The sequence below is a fragment of the Dendropsophus ebraccatus genome, chromosome 6, assembly GCF_027789765.1.
Source record: "Dendropsophus ebraccatus isolate aDenEbr1 chromosome 6, aDenEbr1.pat, whole genome shotgun sequence".
Taxonomy (NCBI): Eukaryota; Metazoa; Chordata; class Amphibia; order Anura; family Hylidae; genus Dendropsophus; species Dendropsophus ebraccatus.
The window spans coordinates 68,169,576-68,195,705 of NC_091459.1; the positions used below are offsets into that span (position 1 = coordinate 68,169,576).

At 42.1% G+C, this 26,130-nt stretch overlaps 1 protein-coding gene across 5 annotated transcripts in view; it reads right to left on the reverse strand.

Moving 5' to 3' along the window:
• The window catches only part of ATP11B (ATPase phospholipid transporting 11B (putative)), a 100,180-nt gene that overhangs the window by 40,617 nt on the left and 33,433 nt on the right, over positions 1–26,130 (reverse strand). For all 5 annotated transcript variants that reach the window (XM_069975122.1, XM_069975123.1, XM_069975121.1 and 2 more), the window contains exons 6-14: positions 25,945–26,073; positions 24,368–24,471; positions 15,621–15,668; positions 14,158–14,222; positions 11,897–11,978; positions 8,381–8,531; positions 7,419–7,616; positions 1,172–1,330; positions 736–911 (exon numbers count right to left, since the gene is read on the reverse strand). In XM_069975122.1, the coding sequence (XP_069831223.1) occupies positions 736–911; positions 1,172–1,330; positions 7,419–7,616; positions 8,381–8,531; positions 11,897–11,978; positions 14,158–14,222; positions 15,621–15,668; positions 24,368–24,471; positions 25,945–26,073 (1,112 nt within the window). The remainder of the gene's footprint in view (positions 1–735; positions 912–1,171; positions 1,331–7,418; positions 7,617–8,380; positions 8,532–11,896; positions 11,979–14,157; positions 14,223–15,620; positions 15,669–24,367; positions 24,472–25,944; positions 26,074–26,130) is intronic.

Consider the following 26,130-nt stretch of genomic DNA (forward strand, 5'->3'; position numbering starts at 1 on the left):
TGTACCAGAGAGTGCACTGTGGACCAGTCTGGTTATTGTTCAGCCCCCACTTAGAAGTCAGGCAGCAGGGAACAGCCAAGAAAGTGGTCATATGAATAAATCACATGTCTAGCACCAGCCTCCAACATTTATCTAGCCCATACATGGGCGGCAGGGCCTAGGGTGTGATATAGTGTTATCATCATAACAGGTAAAGGCCTTTTAGGAAACTTTTCTTTAAAATTGCCTAACCCTTTAACACGCAGTAATTTAGCTCTAACAAGTGGTTAAAGGATTTTTTTTATTTAGCTCTCTTCTACATGAAGAAGAAGGCGGCTTCCCAATTACCACAAACAAATCATCTTCCGTTACTGCTGAGAGAATTCAGTGACACCTTTATGTAAACACGACAGCTCCCAGCCTTACCCCCTTCCTTTCACTACAATGTACAAGACACTGATCTGAACAGCAAACAACCTGCGTTGTCCTGTCTCGGCAAAGTTGGGTTCAGAAGTGTCCAAGGCAGCCGCGATCAGCGGAGAAAAGGCAGGAAGATGCCTGGGAAGCAAGGGCTGCACGAACATCGCTAACGATGCCTGTGCAGCCTCACAAGCATGATTATCAGGCCGTGAATAGGCTTCGTAAGCGAGCGCAATCTAGCAGATCAGCGCTCGCTCACCATACAGTTCTGACTCTTCATGTACATAAGAGCTAAATAAAATATACCTGCGCACTCCTTTAACCCACAATTCTTACCTTCTGGAAGCTTCAACCAATGCTTTTTCATCAGGTGATGATGCATAGTATTCCAGTTGAGAGGATATTCCATTTGAAAACTGTAGCCCATCACCGCACCCATCTGGCTGGTCATAACTTATTTGTACTGTGTGGCACAGAGACACTGCTTTGAAGAAAATTTCTTCTTCTAAAGTCTGAGAAACGTAAAAAATTTTACCCATTTTTATATGTGTATTTAAAGAAATCAGATACATAAAAATTTTTTTTAGGAAGACGTTAACATGGGTATCCTTAAGAGGACAAGCACTGAAGACTACTTTATGATACTGCATAAATACCAGTGTCCATAGAAGCAATTCTGCAAAACAGCATGTCAGAAGACTGCAAGCTGACATTTATACCAGCTTGTGGTCTTTCATAAACTCTAGTATACTGGTTGTCATGTTTGTCTTACCAAGCTTGTAGAGGCTCCATCAACATAATCTACGGTGACTCCTTCAGGAACAAGTTTCCCATTGATCTCTTGGTATTTAATTCCATTTACTGAACATTCTCTAAACTGCATTTCATTTTCTGTCAATGTACCAGTTTTGTCTGTAAATACATATTCCACCTGTGAGAAGGAGGAAAAGAAAAATCTTTATTAGCATTATAAAGTTTTCCCTGTTTTGAACAAAACAATAAAAAATAAAAAAGTATTGTTTTATGAATGTTAAAAACATAACATATAGGAAAGAAAATAAGATCCACAAGTTTACAGCATTTTACAGAAAGCATCAGATGTTACATTGTTGAAACAAAGCAAGAAATTGTGTTTTAAGGTTTTTTTGGACTCAAACAAATCACCCCTGATTACCCTTGGAAAATCAGCTAAATGCAAGTGACCACATTCGCACCAACCATTGAAATTAATGGGGTCCATGCCTGTCCGTACATAGATACGTTGGCATCCCATTTTGATATTGTATTTGGGACTTGGAAGGCAAAATTGTGTTCTAAACTAGCCCTTACAGTTAGCAACTAGGCCTGTGTTCACACAAATGGCATATCAGTTGTGGTTTTAAAGCTATTTTGCTACAAATTGCATGTATGTGGTAAAATAACACAATCTTTGCTGTGAATTTTATCAAAATTATGGCCAAAATGGTGCTATTTTACCACAATTGTACAATTTCAAGTAAAATAGAGGTAAACATTTAATTCAATGATGCAGATAAGTAGCAGAAAAGGGAAGAAAAAAAAAACAAAAAAAAAAACAGATCTCACAGCAACCCCTAAAGCTACCTGCCCTGCCAGACCGTGATCATAGCTACACTGTGCATGGATTTAAAGGGGTTATCCCATATAGCTTATGTAGAATATTAATAATAATTTTATTTACATATCGCCAACAGATTAAACAGCACTTTACATTTCTGGGGGTACAAACAGACAAAAAGGCAGAGGGGCAAAGGGACAGGTCTAAGTGCTTAGCATGTGTGTGTATGGGGGGGGGGGGGGATCTGATTAGGGAACTGTAGAGTTCCTACAAACTGAAAATGCTTCTTATAGAACAAGCAGCTCAGACTAAAAGGTGTGGTTGGTACATGGAAAGTAACATGCTCATTATTACTTAAGGTCCTGTCAATGTAACATCATCTATGACTTACAGCAGTATGAGCGCATTCAGCTAGAGAACACTGTCACTACAGATTAATCCTCCAGACAGAGAGCAGTGGATGGAGGGGGTGGCAAGCCTGAGATTACAATATCAGCTGCTTTACAGAAAAAATAGTTGACTCATGAAGCAGGTACTTACAAATAACAAAAAAGTAATAAAAGGAAACTAAAGGAGGAAAAATAAAAAAAATTATTATATATATATATATATATATATATATATATATATATATATATATATATATATATATAAAATATGTGTGTGTGTGTGTTGAGACTCGTAACTGAGGCTCCACGGACCCCCTTTTTTGCATATTCAAATTTTGTATGGGACAATAAATGGCGACTCGTAAATGAGTACTCCATTGGAATTTTTCACTGTTCTCCCTGAGTTTAGTGATTTTTGTGTTTTGTTGGTCTGTTTATCATTGTCCCAGTAGCCAGAATCCTACTCCACAGTGGCGAGGGGCAAATACCCCGAAACTGCAGTCTGTGGATGGATGCCTAGCCTTGGTAACCCTTGTCTTATGTCGTTATACTCGCCACAGAGTTAGACTATGACTTACAGGGGTCACCCTGGTGTTTCCCTATTTAGGTCCCAAAGCTCGTAACAGAGTGAGGACCTGAGGTACCACGTATCAGGGTGGTCTGGTGCTCTCCCCACTAGGAGGCATCCCTTGGCAATGGGCTTCCTTCTCTGGAGAGAGGGATATCTGGCTATTCCGTGTTTTGAGACTCCTAACTGAGGCTCCACGGACCCCCTTTTTTGTGTGTGTGTGTGTATATATATATATATATATATATATATATATATATATATATATATATATATATATATATATATATATATCTCCACTGATCAACTAGGGAGTTTTAAACCAAATCCCTATTGAACTCCAACATTAAATTATACGCTTCTCTATTGGCCTCTAGACTAGCTAAATTAATGCCAGACTTTTGCCAGTATTTTGACCAGTATCAATCTAAATGGCCTGACCAAGGATTTTCAGTCTTAGGAAAAGTGACACTGTCACCCCCTTTTTACATTATGACTGCTCTACACAGGTGTAAAGGGTAAATTTAGCAGTTTTCATACCTCATTTTATATTATACATCATAATACTTGTTCTAGTAAAAAGTGATCTTTATCATCTGGGATTGGGATAAACTGCACAAAAAAAAAACCCTACACCAACATATAAAAGATTTTTCATGCTACCCAACATCATGGGCAGGTAGAATAGCGATAACAAAAATGATGATGCTCCCTAAAATTCTATTATTTTAGGAATTTTAGGAATATTACCTTACCAATACCTGACAAATACCTTAAAGGGGTAGTCCACCCAAAAATTTTTTCTTTCAAATCAACTGGTGCCATAAAGTGCCAGAGATTTGTAATTCACTTCTATTAAAAAATATCAAGTCTTCCAGTACTTATCAGCTGCTGTGTGTCCAGCAGGAAGTGGTGTTTTCGTTCCTGTCTGACACAGTGCTCTCTGTTGCCTCCTCTGTCCATGTCAGGAACTGTCCAAAACAGGAGCAAATCCCCATAGAAAACCTCTCCTGCTGTCCAGACTGGAAATAATACAACTTCCTGTTGGGCATGCAGCAGCTGATAAGTACTGGAAGGCTTGAGATTTTTTTAATAGAAGTAAATTACAAATCTCTGGCACTTCATGGCAGCAGTTGATTTGAAAGAAATTTTTTTTGGGTGAACTACCCCTTTAAAGAAATCCAGCAAGTCTTATTAGCCTTTATCTGAAAGAACAAACACCCTAGGGGAGCTGCAAACATACTTTTTAAAAAGATGGAAGATGCAATTTTTAAACAGAGCAGATTATCGTGGATACAAAATAAAAATAAGGGGCAAATAGAATTCGACCGTATTTCCGAGGAACTGCAGACTGAACTGTAATGGTTTCCTAAAATGATTAGTGAATCAGAAATCACTAAATGTTTTCCATCTATTGGAAATGGTCTTAGGGCATAGAAAGAGATAACAGAAAAATATCTACCAGAGCTTAAAAAGAAATCTCATTTCCCTTTACAATATTTGGGCTCTATCATGGAGGATGGCCTAATATTACCATTTGAGGATATCTTTAAACAATTTGGGATATCCCATAAAGATTTAACTAAGGTACATTATTAACTCATTGCACATATCCTGCTCTACAACTTGGACACCATACAATAAATTCTTTTACAACACCCAGTTAAAATAGAAACGACTATCCTGTAGTTATAGGGAACTCTTAAAACCAGAACCCCTGCATAAGTGGCAAAAGGACTTAGGAAACAACTATTTAGAATCATAATGGCTTTTAGCCATCTCTACGTTAAAAAAAAGCCATCAAACTGTACCAAATACTTTGAAACGGCCAGAAAAATTGTGTACCATTGGAACATTACACCAGTACATAAACAACATATGTTCCCTGAAGGTTCTAGTTTATGCTGGGGATGTAGAGCAGAGAGAGGAACCCTAATGCATATACTGTGTTCCAAATTATTATGCATAAGTGTTTAGGAGTGATAAGGTAATAAGCTCTTTATATCCCAGAAAGCAATTGCAGACACCTATGCTAATTAGTTTGATAGGTGTGTCCAATTAAAGGCAAGACAACTTAAGAAGGCTGGACCACATTATTAAGCAGCCTAGATTTTGAGCCAAAATGGGAAAGAAAAAGAATCTGTCAGCTGCTGAGAAGTGGAGTGTGGAGTTTTTAGGTCAAGGCATGACTACAATCAACATTGCCAAGACACTTCATCGTGATCATCGCACAATCAAGAACTATGTAGCCGATTCCCAGCACACACGTGTGCACGCTGATAAGGGACAATGGCGGACTCTTTCCAATAGGCAATTATGTCAGGTTGAAAAAGGTGCTGCAAAAATGCCTTGTCATAGCAGCAGAGATGTTTTTGAAGCTGCTGATGCTCCAATGTCCCCCAAACAACAAGATGCAAGGTCCTTCAGAGGTTTGCAGCTGTGCATAAGCCATCCTGTCGACCTCCTCTATCCACTTACACAAGAAGAAACAGCTCCAGTGGGCCAAACAATGCATGAAGACTGACTGTTTTGTTCAGCGATGAGTGCCGTGCAACGCTCAATGGTCCAGACGAATGGAGTGGAGGATGGCTGGTTGATAGACACCCCATGCAAACACAGCTACAGCGCCAACAAGGAGGAGGTGGAGTAATGTTTTGGGCTGGAATCATGGGGAGAGAGATTGTCGGCCCCTATAGGATCCCTGAAGGGGTAAAGATGAACTCCATAATGTATGTGGAGTCTCTCAAACAGCACTTCCTGCCATGGTTCAAGAAGAAGAACCGTGCATTCCGCAGCAAGATCATTTTCATGCATGATAATGCACAGTCTCATGCTGCAAATAACACATCTCTGGCTGCTATGGGCATAAAGTGGACAAACTTATGCTGTGGCCCCCATGCTCCCCTGACCTCAAACCCATTGAGAACCTCTGGAGCGTCATCAAAAAGGAGTGTCTATGATGGAGGGAGGCAGTTCACATCTAAGCAACATCTCTGGGAGGGTATTCTGTCCTCATGCAAAACAATTGAAGCAGAAACCATCCAAAAACTGACAAATTCAATGGATGAGAGAGTTCAGAAGCTCCTTTCGGGTCCTATATGCAAATGTAACATCACCTAGAAAATTTTTTTTACTTGAAAACTGTTTGATTTCAGTTTGTAATAATCTGTTAATCCTCATAATGTCACAAATGACCATTTTTTGTTCTTAATAAAAATGAAAAGGTTGAAACCTCTGCTGTGCATAATAATTTAGAACTTGCATTTTGAGTCCATGTTGAGTGTTTATTTTTTAAATAAATATAGTAATCATAGGCAGTTTGTTCAAAAACCTTTCAATTATACTCGAACAGTTGATGACTGGAAAATTACAATGACTGCAATTCATATAGGTAATTTTGGAAACTATGAGAAAATATTATTTGCACAATAATTTGGAACATAGTGTATATGGTGGGAGTGCAAAGCTATACAACCCCTATGAGATGAAGTACACCATTCATTAAGATCAGTACTTGTGGCAAATCTACAGTGGTCCCCGGCCCTAGCCCTATCGGGGCTTTATATAGATCAGGTCCCCTGGTTGGACAGGACATTAACAACACATACCCTAATTAAATCAAGATCTTCAATAGCAAAACACTAGAAAAATGATAAATTCCTAGTATGATAGAGATTATACGGGGCATCAAGTTTAACTGCAATATAGAGATCGTGATTAGAAGCGGAAGGGACAAAGCAACATGAAATGAAAAAAAAAGTCCTACTCAAGAATTAATAATGACTTGAGGATTGTAACGTACACCTAAATGCTGCATACAATGAACATAACAAGTAAGGCTAGGTTCACACTGCGTTTTCAGTATCCGTTTAAAAGATCCGTTTTTGATCTGTTTTTCCATTGACTTCCATTATATATAAAAAAAAAAAGTAGTGTTGACACTACTTTTTTGACCGTTAAAAAAAATGGATCCGTTAAACGGATGCTGAAAATGCAGGGTGAACCTAGCCTACCATTCTTTTCTTTTTGTCTCCTTTTGAAGGTGGATGGGGGGGGGAGGGTAAAGCCCCTATTACACAGGGCGATCTTGAGAAGCAAATGAGCGCTGTCAGCGCTCTCTTGCTCCTCGTTGCCCGCTAGCAGCTGGCGCTATTACACACATGGGCAGTGAACAGTTGAGAGCCAGGGGGGAGGGGCACAGGGAGCTGCCCGGGTCATTGCTAGCCCATAGATAGCAGCGATCTGCTGCCACCACTTCTATTCCACGGCCAATAATCGATTCGTGTAATAGGGCCTTTAGGGTATAGGGATAGGACATGGTGGTATTGTGGCTGTATAACTCTGCTAATCTGTGCTTCACTGGAAAAACTAATAAAAATTAATGTTAAAAAAAGGCAAAACAAATACATTTTATAATGCAGTGAGGACTCCAAATACAAAAACCATAATAATGAATACTGTGTACAATAATGGCAGAAAGCATTACCTGTCCAAGCTCTTCATTCAGGTCAGATGTATTAACCTGTGCTCTTTGATTGCTTTCTTCATGATACAGATCAAGGTCCCAACCAATAAAAAATGACCCAAGGAATTTCTGCATTTCCACCGTCACATACAGTGAAATAGGGATAATAAAATTATAAAGCACTAGAAATGCCAAGAAGTCTGAAATGAATTTTAGAATCTGAAAAAAAGCATGAACATAAGTGGCAAAGCTGACATTAAAAAAACAAAACATATTAGTCTATTATATTTACAGATGACACATTTGTAAACCCTGGTTAGAAATGCTACCATTTCATGTACCAAAACTAGTTAAGTTACAATGAACTTTATTAGTATCTTTATTAGTACTTTATTTATTATCTGAGCAACTGTAAGAACTTCATACATAATAACCATCAGTTAAATTATGACAATGTACCATCCATGCCTTTACAGTAGCCAATTATTAGGACAGCAGAAAGGGGAATTGTTAAGATAACTCATAACCATCTTAAACAGGCTTTATAAATACAGACAGAGCAAAATAAAATGCAAACGTTATGAGAAAAAAAAAAATTGATTCAGTTTTAAGCAAATCTTTTTATAAAAAGTAAAATACTATGGCTATGTAGCATACTAGGGTGTTATTTCTTCCATTGAAATGCAAGTTTTTAACATTGTGCACATTTAAAAGCAACCCTCTCCTCTCAATATGCTGCCCTATGTAAGCAGCATACTAGGCCACAACACAGTTATGAGACCACTGTATCCTTGACTGAAGTGTTGCCACAGCCCCTCATTGGTAACGGATATCTAGCTGCTGTGTATCAATATATGGAAGGCTATAGGGGAAGAAGGGGGGGGGGGAGGTTGCTTCAAATACACAAATAACTAGAGCACTGTATAGGGCAGAGACTCAAATGTCTTGTAATGATGTTAACCTTTGTTTTGTTTTTTACATACCTTACTACTATTTCTTTCATGTTCTGTTTTTTGGTTATACCATGGCTCATCCCATTTTGATTCAGCTTGCCATGCATATTTCAAGATTGTGCTGAGAATAGCTTCAAACAGGAGAATAAACAAGTACACAAGCAAGAAGGTGTTCATGGATCTAGGTGAATAAACAGATTGATGAAAGTGTAAGAATGATATCTGTTAGCTAGGTGCAAAATAGAAACAATTAGGTTATTAATATTTAAACAGCTTTACTTTAACAAACTTCATTTATACTAGTGTATATGAAAACTCACACAACTTCATTCAGAGAATTGCAGATCTATAGAGTCATATGTAGAAGCCTGGACTGTGCAGTCTAAAATCTTGTAAGATGCAAAAAAATAAAAAGAGCCATTGAGTGCTTTGTGGAATGGCACACTGATTTCTTTCTTAAAAGGGGTTTTGCCATCTTATCCACCCAGTCTAGTAAGTGTGCCAGAGACTAGTATTTAGTAGACCAAAGGGAGTGCTAGTATTTACTGTCTTTGTGAGCAGCTTTGATTAGAGTTCTTTTTCACTTCAGCAGCAGGTAAGCTACAGAACGCATTGATCTGCCAAGCCATTATCAGGACTGCACTGAAATCTCAAAATGTAAATGCTGGGAGCTTCTCATAAGATCCGTATACAATAGGCTACATCATGTAAGCCACTGGGGCACCAATTGCTTCATCTTTTACTTCAGAGAATGCACCACAAGTAAACCACCAAACAGAAATACCCCTAACACAGGTCATTGTTAGGGTGCTTTTACATGGGCTGCACTGCAAGCGAGCACCAATCAGTGATATCAGCGCCTGCACAGTCTTTACAAGGCTCATCAACTGTGTGGCCTATTATATTCATGAGTGTTGCTCACGAATTCCTGTTAACACGGGAAGATGTGTAAGCGACTACTGATTATTTTAATGCCTGCAAAAAAGATGCTTTTAGCCAATGAACTAAAGATTTCTCCCTTGTTGGCTTCTTGCTGGCTCTTTTATACAGACTGATTATCAGCAGTAAGTGCCTGACGATAGCCCGTATAAAAAGACCCTTAAACTGAGTGCAAACTTTTTTTTAAAGCAATTGTAAAGGTTAATAGGTGGTCACATGCAGAGCAGATGTTTTTAAAGGGGTAGTTCAACAAAAAGAAATCCTTTCAAATCAACTGGTGCCAGAAAGTGCCAGAGAATTCTATTTAAAAAAAAAAATCTTTCCAATCTGACATAGTGCTTTCTGCTGACACCTCTATCAGTCACATGAACTGCCCAGAGCAGTAGCAAATTCCCATAGAAAATCTCTCCTGCTCTCCAGACTGAAAAGAATACAACTTCCTTCAGGACATACAGCATCTGATAAGTAATGTCAGACTTGAGATTTTTTAATAGTAAATGACAAAACTCTGGCACTAGTTGAAAGAATTTTTTTTCAGCTACCCCTTTAAGCAAACAAAAGTGTTTTTTTCTGTAATGTATTTTAATTAAACCTTAAAGGAGAAGTCCGGCCAAAATCGTGCGGGAGTCAGTGGCCGGCCAGATAGTGAGGAGCGGCGTGGGCGGGTGGGAGTCAGCGGCGCGATAGTTAGAAGCCGAGAGGAGGAGGAGGAGGAGGGGGAGCGGCGGGGGGCATGAAGAGCAGCCCCTGTGTGAGCGGCGGTGGCGATGTGATAGGCATAGCACAGGTACTACTCCCCCATTATCTGCAGATAATGGGGGAGTAGTACTTTGTATATGTGCCCAGCACCGAGCAGGGAGGGAGGGAGGTGGGAGGTAGATGGGACTTCTCTCCCTCCCTGCTCGGTGCCCTGCAAATGTATTCATTGAATACATTTATGGGATACTTTGGGGAGCACGGACACTTGCTCCCCAAAGTATTCCATAAATGTATTCATGAAGTCACGAAAGTACAGTACATAACATTACATTCACATACACTGTAATTCCAATGGTACTCATTGACTTCTATATAGAGAGCGCCCCCTGCTGGACACTCCATAGGAATTACACCATTCGTTGTGACGTCACTGGATCTGAGAAAATTCTAACACTTCCTGATACACTAAATTAAGGGAAATAGCAGTATATGAGCATTTCCAATAATTAATGTACATTACAAAATTGTATAACTTTCCATAAGTAATATCATATAAAAAAATAATTTTGGCCGGACTTCTCCTTTAATTTTGCATAATAAAGATGGCTTTGACCTCATGGAGTTGTTTTTGCCTTCTTTTGAATCATCATTGGAAGGTACTAGGCCTGACTGGATGGATAAAGGGTTTTTTAGCCTTGCCAACTATATTGTTATATTAAAAGGATAACTCTTGCCATATAATTTACACTCATTAAGAAAAATGAAATACGAGGGACACTAACACAGAACATGCCACACTGCATAGTCAGTAGGGTCTCTACTATGATTCTGCTGTAGATGAAGGTGCCAAAAACCTTCTGTAATGAAAATATTAGTTTGTAATCGAGTTGTAGACATTACAGTACTATGGAATGTACCACATGTTTATTACTCAATTATTACAGTCGATTGTATCCCTGGCCCATACCATCTATTCTTACGTTCTGTGCAGTAAAGCAATAGAGATAAGGACACTGCTTACTGTATAGGAAGGTGATTACTATTGTTACTTTAAGGGTGCCTTCACACCTACCGGATCCACAGCGGATCTCACTTCTGCGAATTCGGAGCGAGATCCACTGCTGATCCGGTACCATTCACCCTAATGATAGCACATACCCGCAGCGGGATTGACATCCCGCTGTGAGTATGAGCTTTAACCCCCTGGCGTCCTCTGCCCCCATCAGCCCCGGCGCCCGCATCCCCAATTGCCGCCCGCACGCATCCCCGATCATCCCTGCAGCCAGCACGCATCCCCGATCGCCGCACGCATTCCCGATCATCCCTGCAGCCCGCACGCATCCCCGATGGCTGCCCGCATCCTTATCATCCCCGCAGCCCGCTCGCATCACCTCAGCAGCTGCGCCGAGGAGCAGGTAATGTATGCTCTCGGCGGTGGGCGGCGGGCTGCGTGCGGCGATCGGGGATGCATGCCGGCTGCGGGGATGATTGGGAATGCGGACGGGCTGCGGGGATGATGCGGGCTGGCTGCAGAGATGATGGGGGATGCGGGCGGCGATCGGGGATGCATGCTGGCTGCAGGGATGATCGGGGATGCGTGCGGGCGGCGATTGGGAATGTGGGCGCTAGGGCTGATGGGGGCAGCGTCGGAGCTGCAGAAGGCGGGGATGCAGCGGGGCTGCGGGCACCTGGGGGTTAAAGCTCATACTCATAGCGGGATGTCAATCCCGCTGCGGGTATGTGCTATCATTAGGGTGAATGGTACCGGATACGCAGTGGATCTCACTCCGAATTCGCAGAAGTGAGATCCGCTGCGGATCCAGTAGGTGTGAAGGCACCCTAATAATAATAAAACATACAATACTAGAATTTTTCTTCTATTCTTGTTTACTGAAAAAAATGTCTTACTTTTCCACTGCAGATCGCTTTTGTGATTTACACTTGTAATTCAATGCCATTTTTGCTTCCATCCCAGTGTATACAGCAACTCCTATAAAACAAAATATAGAAAAAAAATGTAATAAAGTCAAGTTAACCATATTATACATCAAAGGCTATGGCTATGCAGCAATTTCTGTTTATAAGAACCAGAAGGCACTGTGTTGTGCTGCGTGTTCATACAGCTCTACCACAGTGAATCCATCTCGGATGGTTTTCTTGAGACTGTATGGTCATGGTCAAGGTCACTGTGCCACTTGAACACATGGTGGCACAGGGGTTTCTGGTTGGGTGACCATAAATCGCTGTGTAGCCCTAGCCTAATGGGTTATTTTCAGAATTAAGAAACCAGTCCATAGTTAAAAAAAATACTGTAGAATAGAACCCACCCCCCTGAAAAATAAAAACTATTCACAGTGAGGAATCAGTAGTGGCTTCCTTTCTGTCCAGTTTATACCTGCTCTGGCTGCTGACTGTGCCCCCTGCATCCTGATATCTTCTAGCTGATTCCTGCTTCTACATTCTGTCTAAATTCTTGTCAGGGCCTACAACTCCCAGCATGCCTCACTGCACTGTCTGTCTCCCTCCCACCTGAGTCACCACCCACTTTCCCTAGTTGGAATTACCTCCCTGCCTCACAGCTCCTGTGTGATAAGGCAGAGGGAGGAAGAGTCCCATGTCACCTCACCCCCTGCTCTCCCTCCTGTTCCCGCCATGTGAGTGCACACATGATCACAGCTCCTGCATGAGGACAAGTCCCCTCATCATCCCAGTAACTTGTCCTCCCTCTGCCTGCTTACCTTGGAGCTGTGATCATAAAGCACAGAGCACAGCAGCCATAGCACCTCAGGGACAGCCATGCTCCAGCTGACCAGGAAATGAATGAAGCCGGCAGCAGGTTATGGGAGGGGGGAGGTGTTAGAGAGCAGAGCCGTGACGTCACGGCCCCTGCCTCTGCACTGTTATGGGAGACAGGGAAAGTGGGGGGGCAGCAGCTTATACAGGCCAGCCCTACATCCAACAGGCTATGTCACAGCCCAAGATGGCCCCCATACACAGGGTGACGTGATGACACAGTTTTAGCTAGAACTACAAGACTTCCTGTGCTGGATAGTGCAGGAAAAAAAGCATTTTACATGCAAAAGCCGTGATTAGTGTTTATTGAGCATTTGTATAACTTTTGTGGGGCAATACAATACTTCAATATAGCTTTTGGCCGGAATACCCCTTTAACAAGGCATTCCCATTCTCACAACAATAGCGTCTCCTTTACCAGGATATGGGCATTCATAAGCATATCATGGGCACATTACACACCGTGTTACTGTCCCTCAACATAAAAAATCCACCAAATATAGGTATATTACCAAGGACTGAGACACTGAAATATACATTAGTGAGGGGGGTAAAGAAGAGACAGCCCAGAATCTCAAGCAAAACACATAAGGTGAGAATTATCAAACCTTGTACAGTGGAACAATTTCCCATCGCAACCAATCAGATTTCAGCCATCATTTTTCAGGCTTTTTCAAAAGTGAAATCTAGAATCTTATTGGTTGCTATGGGCAACTGCTCCCCTCTCTCTTTGCACAAAGGTTGATAAATCTCCCCCATGGTACTTCAGAACAAAAGGTAAATCTTACTTTAGGTGAGATTATTTGGGTTCACAGCAAGTTTGCAAATTTGATCCAATCACATTTAATGTATTGTACCTGAACCTGACCTTATATCTGTCAAATGTCAACGTATTTAGCACCCAATATAAAGTAACAGGGCTATACTCACGCATACATACATACGCAACTTTCTATACGGAAAAAAAAGACAAGTTTGGTCAGCTCTCCTAGAACACCATTCACACTAGGCAGGAGCACAACACAAATTGCAAACACAAAAACACAGAAAAATGCAACAGCTCACCGCAATGGCAAGATACAGACCCACTACAGACATGAAAATAGTTAAAAGCAGCCCCCCAACTGCTAAAAAAATTCCCACAAAAATAATGAGGATCTTGGTTACCATTTGCAAACAGTGTAAACCACCCCACCAACAATAAGGTGGCCTCATATCGGGGCAGACCCTACGGTGGCCTCAACTTTCTATACGTTCTTATTATACGTAGGCATACAAGCAGAAAGGTATACCATGATGTATACCATGGTGTATCCATGTACTCTTATTTTGCAGGAATGTTAAGCTAGTGTTAGTTTACTTAAAAAAAAACATACCAAAGATTTCCTTGGTGTTTTTCAACCTTGCACCACGAAGTAAAAGATTTTCTGGTCCAAGAGGCCTTAAATATAGAAAAAAAAAAATAGTTTAAGGAGTTGTTCAGTGTTTTTTTTCTCATATATGGCTTCGGAAGTTGTGAAGATGACCAAAATGGTACTCACTTAGAGACCTCTAACCACTACAGCTGCCACCCTGATGCTCATGTTTCCGCTGGTCACAAGCAAGGACCATGTGTGTTAGGACGCATCCGCACGAAACACGAACGTGGAATGCCTGTAACAGACTCGACCCCACTCCCCACCCGGACAGCATCTGTGATAAGATGCTGGGAGTGGGGGTCTACTGTATGCATATGCGCCACACTGTAATGAAGCAGCCAAGCGGTGCTATCATTACAGCGCTGCACATACACATACAGTTCCCCCGCTTTCAGCATCTTATCACAGATGCTGTCCGTGTGGGGTCCGTTACAGGCATTCCACATCCGTGTTCCGCGTGAATGCAGCCTTAGGGCAGCAACTGTGGGCGGTGGAGGGAAGTAAGCACCACTTTTTTTTTTTTTTATAACTTTATACCCCCACCATACAGCATTAGCAACCACTATAAGGAACTGAAGAGTCCACCTTAACCCTTTAACTAAAGGAACTTACCTTTACTAAAGGTTCAACATTGGTGAACCAAAGGTCATTCCCAATCAAAGAACAGTGACCCGGCACACACAGTGTAAATCTTGAACATACTTGTACATGTAATGATGGGTAGTCTGTGGGGTTATCTGATGTTAAGTGGATTCTTCCACAATTTTAGGTTAAAGAAGACCTGTCACCCCCCGCGCCGGAGTGACAGGCTCCCGACCCCCAGCTAGATCCCCTTATACAGGCCTCATCTGGCCGAGTCCCACTCCCGGGACAGAGATATCCCGCTCAGAAGCCGACGTGCGCGCTGTGGAGATAGGTCCGGCCTCCATAGAGAATGAATGGAGCCGTGCGCGCGCTGCAGAAATTAGTCCAGCTCCATTCATTCTCTATGGATGCCGGACCTATCTCCACAGGGCGCGCCGGCTTCTGACCGGGATATTTCCGTCCCAGGAGCGGGACTCGGCCAGATGAGGTCTGTATAAAGGGATCTAGCTGGGGGTCGGGAGCCTGTCACCCCGGCACGGGGGTGACAGGTCTTCTTTAAGAGACTATTTTATATCCTCCATAAAAGTCTGGCAACATAACGATACATATCTCTATGCAGTATACGACTGTTAATTTTCTGATGTACAGCAGGTTTAATCATGTTTAATACACTATCTTTCATTGAAGTGGAATGATTGATTTCAGATGTATGTAATACATGTCACATTTTAGCTTTTTGCTCTTAGAGTTATTTTCTTTAGTGATAGTGTGCTTATAAAATGGGTAAATGTATGTTGGTGGTTTCAGTAATGATATATTACACAAAGCGAACTTACCTTACAATATCCTCTGAATGCTCCTGCAAGGTTATTCTTCCAACAAATCTAAGTAAACATTTCCATGGCATCATTAGATAACAAATATTGTGTGTATGACATTCAGTAGCTACATTTATTATTCACTTTGCAGTACAGATTTTACTTGACCTCTCTGGTTAAAGTAAAATATTTTGAAGGTAATCAAAAATGTATCAAAAAGTAATCCTTTTATGGAAGTAGTGATACCAGAATTTTGACTTTGATACCGATACCAGATTATTTTATTTCGATACTCTATAATTAAAGAGTCACTGTCGTGTTTTTTTTTTTTTTGCAGAAATCAATAGTCCAGGTGATTTTAAGAAACTTTGTAATTGGGTTTATTAGCCAAAAATTTAATTTTTATCATGATAAAGCAGTTTGAAGCTCTCCCCCCTGTCTTCATTGTTCTCCTATAGAGAGAGGGAAATGAGACACCTAAACAGGACAACAAACAGTTAATTAAAAGCTACATTACCCGGCTCCCTCCTCTGATGTCACCACTGACCTATCTGACCTCTGAATAGCACTCTGAATAGCTCCCCCCCCCCCCCGGGGTTTAATCCTTTGTTCTCTGCTCTCTGCTGCAGACATTTCTCTTCTCCCACCTTTTATCTCCGCAGCACAGACAGGATGCGTCTGATTGAGATTTCATGGTTCTGAGCAGTGGATGACAGAAAGGAGAGGAGGGGGGGGGGGACCTAGGAAAAGTCTTTTTAAAAGGCAGATAATGGCATATTTGCTAATAAACCCAAATACAAAGTTTCTTAAAATTGCCTGGATTATTGATTTCTGCAAAAAAATAAAATAAAATAAAAAAATTCACGACCGTGACTCTTTAAGTATGAGAAAAAACTACAAGGACAGAAATATAATGCCCCCTAGACAGCGAATATATTAACCCAACACCCCAACTGTTTTGACGCCATTAAGGTCTTCAGGTGTGCAATATTACAGTGATACCAGTTTATGAACTTTTTATTTTATTTTACTACTTTAGAAATAAAGTTTAACATTTTTTTTAAATAAAGGTGCTTAAAATTGCCCTACTCTGACTACTGACACCTCAGACTACTGACACCTTTTTATCATTTGGCCTGTATGGCTGTGGTGTGCGGGATTATTTTTTGCACTGTGATCTGGGGGGATGTGATGTTACCAAAAATCAGCAAATTTGTACGTGTTTTTTTTAGCGCTTACATTGTTTACTGCGATCCTTTTATAGTTTGGGCAATAACACTTTAGCCATCGGTATGCTGGGGGTTGTAGTCTTGTAATATTTCAGCTATCAGGGTATGCTGGGGGTTGTAGTCATGTAATATGTCAGCTATCAGGCTATGCTGGGGAATGTAGTTTTGTAATATTTCAGCTATCAGGTTATGCTGAGGGTTGAGGTCTTGTAATATTTCAGCTATCAGGCTATGCTGGGGGTAGGGCTGGGTGATTCAGATACTATTTTAAAGGGAACCAATCAGCCCAATTGGGCTGATATGGTTCCCAGGAGCGCTGTATAAAGCTCCGGCCGCGGCTGCAACAGGAGCTTTATACTGGAGAAAAAAAAGTTTTATTCTCCAGGCGCATGAGTGAGTGGACAACTCCTGATGAAGTTATGGGAACATAACGGAACGTGTGGGGTTTAGGTGATATTGTACCAAGAGGGTTGCATGTTAGTTTAAGTGATATTAGGCTATGACACTTGTCACTTTTGGATGAACTCATTGGCTGCTACTTCATTTGCTGCTATTTTTGTATTTAGTTAATGTCTAAGTGTCTTTAACCTTTTGTGTATTTACATGCTAACCATTTGAGGCTATCTTCTTCCACCTCTTAGTATCGTGGTGTTACCCCAATGATTGTAGGGGTCACCAGACTGTATGTTTGACCTTTTGTGGTCAATTTTAAGTGGTTTTAACCCCTTAACGACATCGGGCGTAAACTTACGCCCTGGCGCCCTGGTACTTAGCGCATCAGGGCGTAAATTTACGCCCGATGTTTCCCCGATCGCTGCGTGTTCACACACAGCGGTCGGGGAAGATGGCCTGCTATAAATCATAGCAGGCCATCATAGCTTCTCGGCACGGGGGGTGGTTAACACCCCCCGTGCTTACGATCGCTGCTATAGGCTGATCAATTCAGATCAGCCAATAGCGGCGATCGGAACCTTCCGGGTCATCGGTGACCCGATGACCCGGAAAAAAATGGCGGTCGGTGCTGTCCGAGGACGGCACCGACCGCCATTACTGTAAAAAGTAATGTTGATCGCCGTGCCACCGGCCCGATCGCCGTGAACGGCCGGCCGGCCGTTCACGGCGTTCGGGCCGGTGGCACGGCGATCAGAGTCCCACAAAATAGTAAATACCTGCCCTGGACCCCTCAGCTAGGTAGCCGAGGGGTCCAGAGCAGGTATTTGTACATTACTCACCTGTCCCGGGCTCCTGATCGGCGGCTTCCGGGTTCGCGGCGTCCTCCGTCATTCCGTTCGGTCTTCGGGTCTTTCCGGCGGTCCTCGTCGTCTTCTTTCGGCTATTTTCGGCTCCAGCCTCGTCATTTTCCGGATTTTGCGCTCTGCTGCCCCCTAGCGGCTGATATGTGTAATACACTTATCAGCAGCTACAGGGATATTCAGAATATAGAAAAAGTGTTTTTTTTTTTCCCCCAATTTTTTTTTTTCTATTTTCCGCACCCTATCGCCGCTGAGTGTTGATTAGCATCGCACGAAAGTGCGCTGCTAATCAGCAACTCCTCCTTTTTGGCGTAGGGTGTTTTTTTTCTATATTCTACTGCCACGGTCTGCTTATAAGTGCCGCACATAAGTGCGGCATTTATCAGCAACTCCTTTGTTGGCGTAGATTTTTTTTATACTTACTGTAAAAAAAACACGTAAAAAACACTACATTACACCACACTACATTGAATAAAGTTTGACACTACACCACTACATACCCCATATACTAGTCCCCATATAAAGATGGCCCCCAGGGTGTTTTCGGTGTCAGAGGGATACGTTATTATTGCCTCCGACACCGAAACAGCCAGTGAGGATGAATGGGGGGGATCGTTCTTTCCTCCATTCATCCTCATCATCCAGTGACGTGTCTGGGGGTAGCGTAGCGTACGCTGCCCCCCAGACACGTCTTTTCCGCCAGTACCGTCCCAATAAGAGATGACGGTATGGTGTGAAATTCTACAAACTCTGTGAGCTTACCTCTGGGTACACTTACAGATTTAGGGTACGTGCACACTGCGGAATGGCGAAGGATAACCCTTTGTGCATTCCGCAGCTGGCACCCGCCGGCGAACTGATGGAGGCGCGCGTCTCCATCCGTGTCATAGACTCCATGTTATGCACAGGCGGATTCCGTCGTCCATCCAAAGAATGAACACGTTGGACGGAGAGCGGAATCCGCCCGTGCATAGAATGGAGTCTATGACACGGACGGAGACGTGCGCCTGCATCAGTCCGCCGGCGGGTGCCAACTGCGGAATGCACGAAGGGTTATCTGTCGCGATTCCGCAGTGTGCATGTACCCTTAGAGTGTATGTAGGAAGGAACACCCGAATCCAGCCCCCAAATGCCCCCTCCCCCCCCCATCCTCGGAGTTAGTGGGAAGATCGTCCGGGAACTGATCTTCCCACTGCTGGATAAAGGTCACCACCTGTACGGGGATAACTTTTATACCAGCACCCCCTCTTCCGGTCCCTCGCTGCCCGAGCTACTGTAGCTTGCGGCACGATCCGAACATATCAGAAGCCGTAATAAAGCCCTAATATTTAGCAGCCATGGAGCGGACCCAGCACTTCTGGATATGAGGGACCCCGTATCGCACCAGGACAACATTTTCCAGGTGACGTCCCCCACACTGGAGAACAGGAGACCCCAGAAGAAGTGCAGAGTGTGGCGTAACAGGGGGATCAGGAAGGACACCATTTCCAGTGTGACACCTGTCCTGATCACCCCGGCCTCTGCATATTGGATCGCTTCAAGGCGCACCACACGTCACTGGGGTTCTACATTATCTAAATTCTGTCCCTTATTCCTATTTCAGGGGTCACGTTGGTCCGGGGATTATTCTGATCGCCATTATGGAGTCGGGAAGGAATTTTTCCCATTGATGAGGCTACTGTCGTCTGCCTCACGAGGGTTTTTTGCCTTCCTCTGGATCAACACAGGTTGAATTTGATGGACACCTGTCATTTCCAACCTTATAAACTAATAATTGGCCTAATACCCCCAAATAAATTAGAATTGTCCCTTTTTCCCAGCTAAATAGGTATGGCCGCCATTCCCATTAGAGGATGCCATGATGCAATTACAAAGCCTCTGTGCTGCCAGGACAGTAGAAACCCCCCACAAGTGACCCCATTCTGGAAACTACACCCGATAAGGAATCTAACAAGGGGGGCAGCGGGGATATGGCCCCCAAGTGACGGCCACATTTGGGACGTGAAAATGAAAAAAATGGTATTTTTTATTTTCTCGGCACATGTTCTACGTAAGTGCCTGTCACCAGTGGGGTCCATATGCTCACTGCACCCCTTGTTAGATTCCTTATGGGGTGTAGTTTCCAGAATGGGGTCACTTGTCGGGGGTATCTACTGACCTGGCAGCACAGGAGCTTTGTAATTGCGACATGGCCTCCATCCTCCATTCCAGCCTCTAAATGGCGCTCTGTCCCTTTGGTGGCTTGCCCTGTGCCCATATGGCACATTATGCCCACATGTGGGGTATTTTCGTAATCAGGGGAAACTACCCTACACGTTTTGTGTTAATTTTCTTTTTTAACCCCTTGTGGAAATGGAAAAAATCAAGGCTAGACCAACATTTAGTGTAATTTTTGTAAAATTTTTACTCTAAATCATTAATCTTGTCATGATTTTTTCATTTTCACAAGGGGCTAAAAGATAAAAAAAAAAACCACTAAATGTGTAGAGCAATTTCCCCTGAGTACGGAAATACCCCACTTGTGTACATAAAGCACCATTCGGGTGCAGGGTAAGCCTCCGAAGGGAAGGAGCGCCATTTCGTTTTTGAAGGCTGGATTTGGATGGAATGGATTTTAAGGGGCCATGTTGCATTCAAAAGGCCTCTGTGTTGCCAAGACAGTTGAACCCCCCCACAAGTGACCCCATTATGGAAACTACACCCCTCAAGGAATGTAACAAGGGGTGTAGTGAGCATATGGACCCCACTGGTGACGGGCACAAATGTGGAACAATGTGGCGTGAAAATGAAATATTACATTTTTTACACTATAATGTTGGTTTAGCCTTGAATTTATCATTTTCACAAGGGGTTAAAAGAGAAAAAAACACACAATATGTGTAGAGCAATTTCCCCCGAGTCTGTAAATACCCCACATGTGGACATAAAGCGCCATGTGGGCGCAGGGCAAGCCTCCAAAGGGAAGGAGCGCCATTTGGATTTTGGAGGTTGGATTTGGCTAGAATGGATGATGAACGCCATGTCGCATTTACAGAGCCCTCGTGCTGCCAAAACACTGGAAACCCCCCACAAGTGACCCCATTCTGGAAACTGCACCCCTCAAGGAATCTAACAAGGGGTGCAGTGAGGATATGGACCCCTTGATGACGGGCACATTTGTGCCATGAAAGTGAAAAAATGAAATTTTTTACTTTTATGTCACATTGTTCCACATTTGTGCCCGTCACCAGTGGGGTCCATATGCTCACTGTGCCCCTTGTTAGATTCCTTAAGGGGTGTAGTTTCCAGAATGGGGTCACTTGTGGGGGGTTTCCAGTGTCTTGGCAGCACGAGGGCTCTGTAAATGCGACATGGCCCTTGAAATCCTTTCCAGTGAAATTCAGCTTCCAAAAGCCAATTGGCGCTCCTTCCCTTTGGAGGCTCGTCCTGCGCCCCCTTGGCACTTTATCGCCACATGTGGGGTATTTCCGTACTCGGGAGAAACTGCGCTACACATTTTGTGTCTTTTTTTTCCTCTTATCCCTTTAAGAAAATGAAAAATTGAAGGCTAGAACAACGTTTTAGTGTAAAAAATAAATTTTTCTTTTTTCACGCCATATTGTTCGGAAAATCTGTGAAGCACCTGTGGGGTCCAAATGCTCACCGCACCCCTTGTTACATTCCTTGAGGGGTGTAGTTTTCTAAATGGTGTCCCTTTAGGGGTGTTTTTTAGGTTTTGGCACCCCAGAGCCTCTGCCAACCTGAAGTGGTACAGTCAGAAATGACCAAATATAACGGAGGCGTTGAAATTCACTAGGCGCTCCTTTGTATCTGAGGCTTGTGGTTGCGTCAAATAGCGCAATAGGGCCACATATGGGGTATTTCTATAAACTGCAGAAACGGGGCAATAATTATTTGGGTGCATTTCTCTGGTAATAGGTTTATAATTATGAAAAATATTGGATTACAATAAAATCTCTGCACAGAAAATTAAAATTTTCAAATTTCTTACACACTTAGCTTTTATTTCTGTGACTCCCCTAAAGGGTTAAAAGACTTTATGGATATGCTTTTGCAGAGTGTGGGGCGTGCAGTTTCTGAAATGGGGTGCTTTGTGGGGCTTTCTAACATACAGGCCCCTCAAATACACTTTAAACCTGAACAGGTCCCTAAAAATATCTGATTTTGAAATTTTACTGAAAATTTGGAAATTTGCTGCTAATGTTTTAAGCTTCCTATTGTCTAAAAAAAATTAAAGATCGTTTAATAAATGCCGCCAACATAAAGTAGACATGTTGCTAATGCTATTTAATATATAATTTATGTGGTATAACCACTTTCTGTATACGCAAAAAAGTTTCAAAGTTGGAAAAATGCAGTTTCTCACATTTTTTCACATTATTTGGGTTTTTTTCATAAAGATTTGTTATGATTATCGACTCCAATTTACCAGAAATGTAAAGTACAATATGTCACGAGAAAACAATCTCAGAATCAGCCGGATAGGTAAAAGCATCCCGAAGTTATTAATGACTAAAGTGACACTGGTCATATTCATAAAATTTGTCTCTGTCATTAAGGCCATTTCAGGCTCTGTCCTTAAGGGGTTAACTCTGTTTGTGGTGTTTTGACAATAAAGATTTTTCATTTTTTCTTCATTTTCTGTGTGTGCATCTGATATATAACACATTCGCTGTTTTCTTGGTGGTATATGATTGTAATTGGGATGTGTTGAGATGCCCACCTCATGTGATATATAGCTGTGCCCACCATAGCCCATTCTTTGTAAAGCTGCACTATAAGGCATTGAACACTAGGAAATCCTGGTACCGAACAGTTTTCTTGCGCCTCACTATATGGAAGAAAGGACAACCTTTGTGGACCTAGTGGGTCAAGGATTGCAAAGAGATTTCTAGAGAAATGCATGATCTGGCAGCATTGTTTAACAACAGATTTGTGATTTGCTTTTAACTTAAAGTGTCACTGTCATTAAAATTTTTATTGCAGAAATCAATAGAACAGGCAATTTTAAGAAACTTTGTAATTGGTTTTATTAGCCGAAAAATGAATTTTTATCATGAAAAAGCAGTTTGAAGCTCTCTCCCTGGTTTTTCTATGGAGAGAGAAAGTAGAGGCAGCAAAACAGGACAACAAAGAGTTCATTTACATTCACATCATGGGCACCTTTGCAGTCACCACTGACCTCTCTGACCTCTGAATAGCTCCCTCGCTGAGCAATCCTTTTTTCTCGACTCTCTGCTGGCCACTAATCTCCCTCCTTCCCCCTCCGCTCTTCATAGAACAGACAGATTTGACTGATGAAAAAACAGTTGAGATTTCCTGATTCTGAGCAGTGGATGACAGAAATGAGAGGAGGGGGGACCTGGGAAAAGGCTTTTTTACATGCAGATAATGGCATATTTGTCTAATAAACCCAATTACAAAGTTTCTTAAAATCGCCTGGACTATTGATTTCTGCAAAAAAAAATAAAAATGTAATGACAGTGACTCATTAAGATCTTAAAGGGGTTATCCAGGGTTAGAAAAACATTGTGACTTTCTTACAGCACAACTCTTGTCTCAAGTTTGGCTGTAATTTTGCAATTCAGCTCCATTCACTTCAATAGAACGGAGTTACAAAAACACACCCAAGCTGGAGATAAGAGTCGTACGGTTTCTGCGAAAAAAGTAGCCATGTTTTTCTAATCCTGGACAACCCCTTTTAACTAAAGCGGTGCTAAGAATACAAAGCAGGGGATTGGTTTAGTCATGTGAAGAACCTCCCAAACTTGGGGGAGAAGAGGAGTGTGTCAGAGTGGACCTGTATAGAAGATTTCTTTATTTGAGAAGAAGAATCTGCGTGGCAATCTGAGGAACCGTGCAAAAACGAAAACAGAAGCATATTACAGACTGCAGGTAAGTATGCTTCTATATTTTATTAAATACTACAAGTTTTGAGGGGAATTATTGTAGAATTGTTAAATAAATAGCTGCAGCCTCCTCTGAAAACCCAGATATGAAAATGTTGCTACTTTTAAAAGGACAATGGCAACAGAAAGCACTGCCAGAGCCAGGAGTAGGACTGACAAGTTCACAATAAGAAATATTAATTTCATAATAATGTTGCCAACTCCAACTCCTGGCTCTAGCAGAAATTGTTAACAGCAAGAAACAACCTCACAAACAACCTCTAAGCCCCCTCGGAAAGGGAATGACAAAAAGATGCCCTTTAGTTATTTGGGATTCACTATCATTAAGTTACTATACATTCACAATCATTAAAAGACCTTCTTACAAGTCTTACCTGTAAAGATCTGCTTCAGGCTGCTGACACTCTATCACAGCTTTTAATGTGTCCAGGTTGGCAACAGACTGTAGTACTGCAGTCTCTGGAACAGCAAAATGTGTCTGAAAAGAGATTTAGGGTGTTAGGAGAATAGAATGATCCAGCTTTGTGCCTCATGTATAGAGCTGTTCTAACAAAGTGTCAGTGTATTTACATAGAGAGATATATCTGACAGATTTCCGAAGCCAAAGCCAGGAACAGACTATTAACAGAGAACAGGTCATAAAGGAAAGACAGAGATTTCTCCTCTTTTCAAATCCATTTCTGGCTTTAAATTTGAGTTTAAAAATCTTGGCTTTGAAAATCTGACGACTCCATAGCAGTACACTGCACTTGTGAAATAAGCCCAAACACATTGGACAGATACTTTGTTCCACCACACACAAGGACAGTGGACCAGTAGAGAAACAGAGCAGCATAACGCAGCATTACTAAGCAGAAGTTGTACTGTATATCAGTAACTGATACCGTTTTTTTTCTAAAATTAAAGGGGTTGGCCACTTTGTAGTAAATTTGTTTAGTATACAGTATTAGGAACTGTACTCACTGTATATAGTGACAGCAGCTCCCTGTGAAACTCAAAGAGCTAAAATTAGACTCCCCTCCTACAGGCTGTACTGCCCTGCTCTTTGGTGAGTCTGTCCATAAGATGACCGACATGGAGGAGCATGTTACCATGCCCCACCCCCCAGTCTCCACCACTAAGCCTGTATATGCCTATGGTGGACACTGGGGGACAGGGTATGGTCACATGCTCCTCCATGTCGGCTATCGTATGGACAGAATCACCACCGAGCAGGGCAGCACAGCCTGGATGAGGGGAGCCTGATTTTAGCTCTATGAGGTACACAGGGAGCTGCTGTCAGTAAGTGCAGTGAGTACACTTACTAATACTGTACACTGAGCAATTTTACTATAAAGTGGTCAACCCCTTTAACTGAAAGCTGGCAAATCCAGATCTTAATGTTTACCTTACTGCATGTGTGCCTTATTCACCTGGAAAACATAATGCATCTTTCAGTAGTGGTGAACATTATTGTATCTATAGTATATTATTAAATATAGGCAAACTTTATTGATGACCTTAATATCTGATTTGGGGGGAAGGGGGGGGGGGGGGAAATCACACCATGGATCCTTGCCAACTGGCTGCCTGCCAGAGCCGTGGTGCCAGCATACACAATGAAACAGAGCCAGAAGTAGACAGCTCTGAACATAGTGTTTGTGCTTGATTACTACAGTTCAGCGCCCACTAACTCTCTGTTTGTATGTGGATCGTTGGTGGTATGTTTTATGCTACACAAAGAGAATTCTATAGTAGTCAGAGCAGAAATATAACAGGACTCAAATGATCACAGTATGCATAAACATTTCATTATACAGGTGCAATTACATAAAACAAGTGTTTATGTAGCCACCTTAGTGACGGTCTTGTTATTCCTACAAACAATGTATATGTCTTAAAAGTCACTGTGGGGGGAAAAAACAGAAGGTCTCCTTAGAAAATACAAAGAAAGAAATGACTAACAACTTGCCTTGAGATTTGTTTCTCCATCCAGACTAGCAGTAGTCACATGACATGAACCATTAACTCTGTCTGAGGACAACAGTACAAGATCAGCGGGGAAAGTTTCATCTTTGGCTACACGGACAATGTCACCAACCTAAAGTTAAAAAAAAAAAAAAAAGTTGAAAGAAAGTTTCCAGTCTGCAGATAAGAT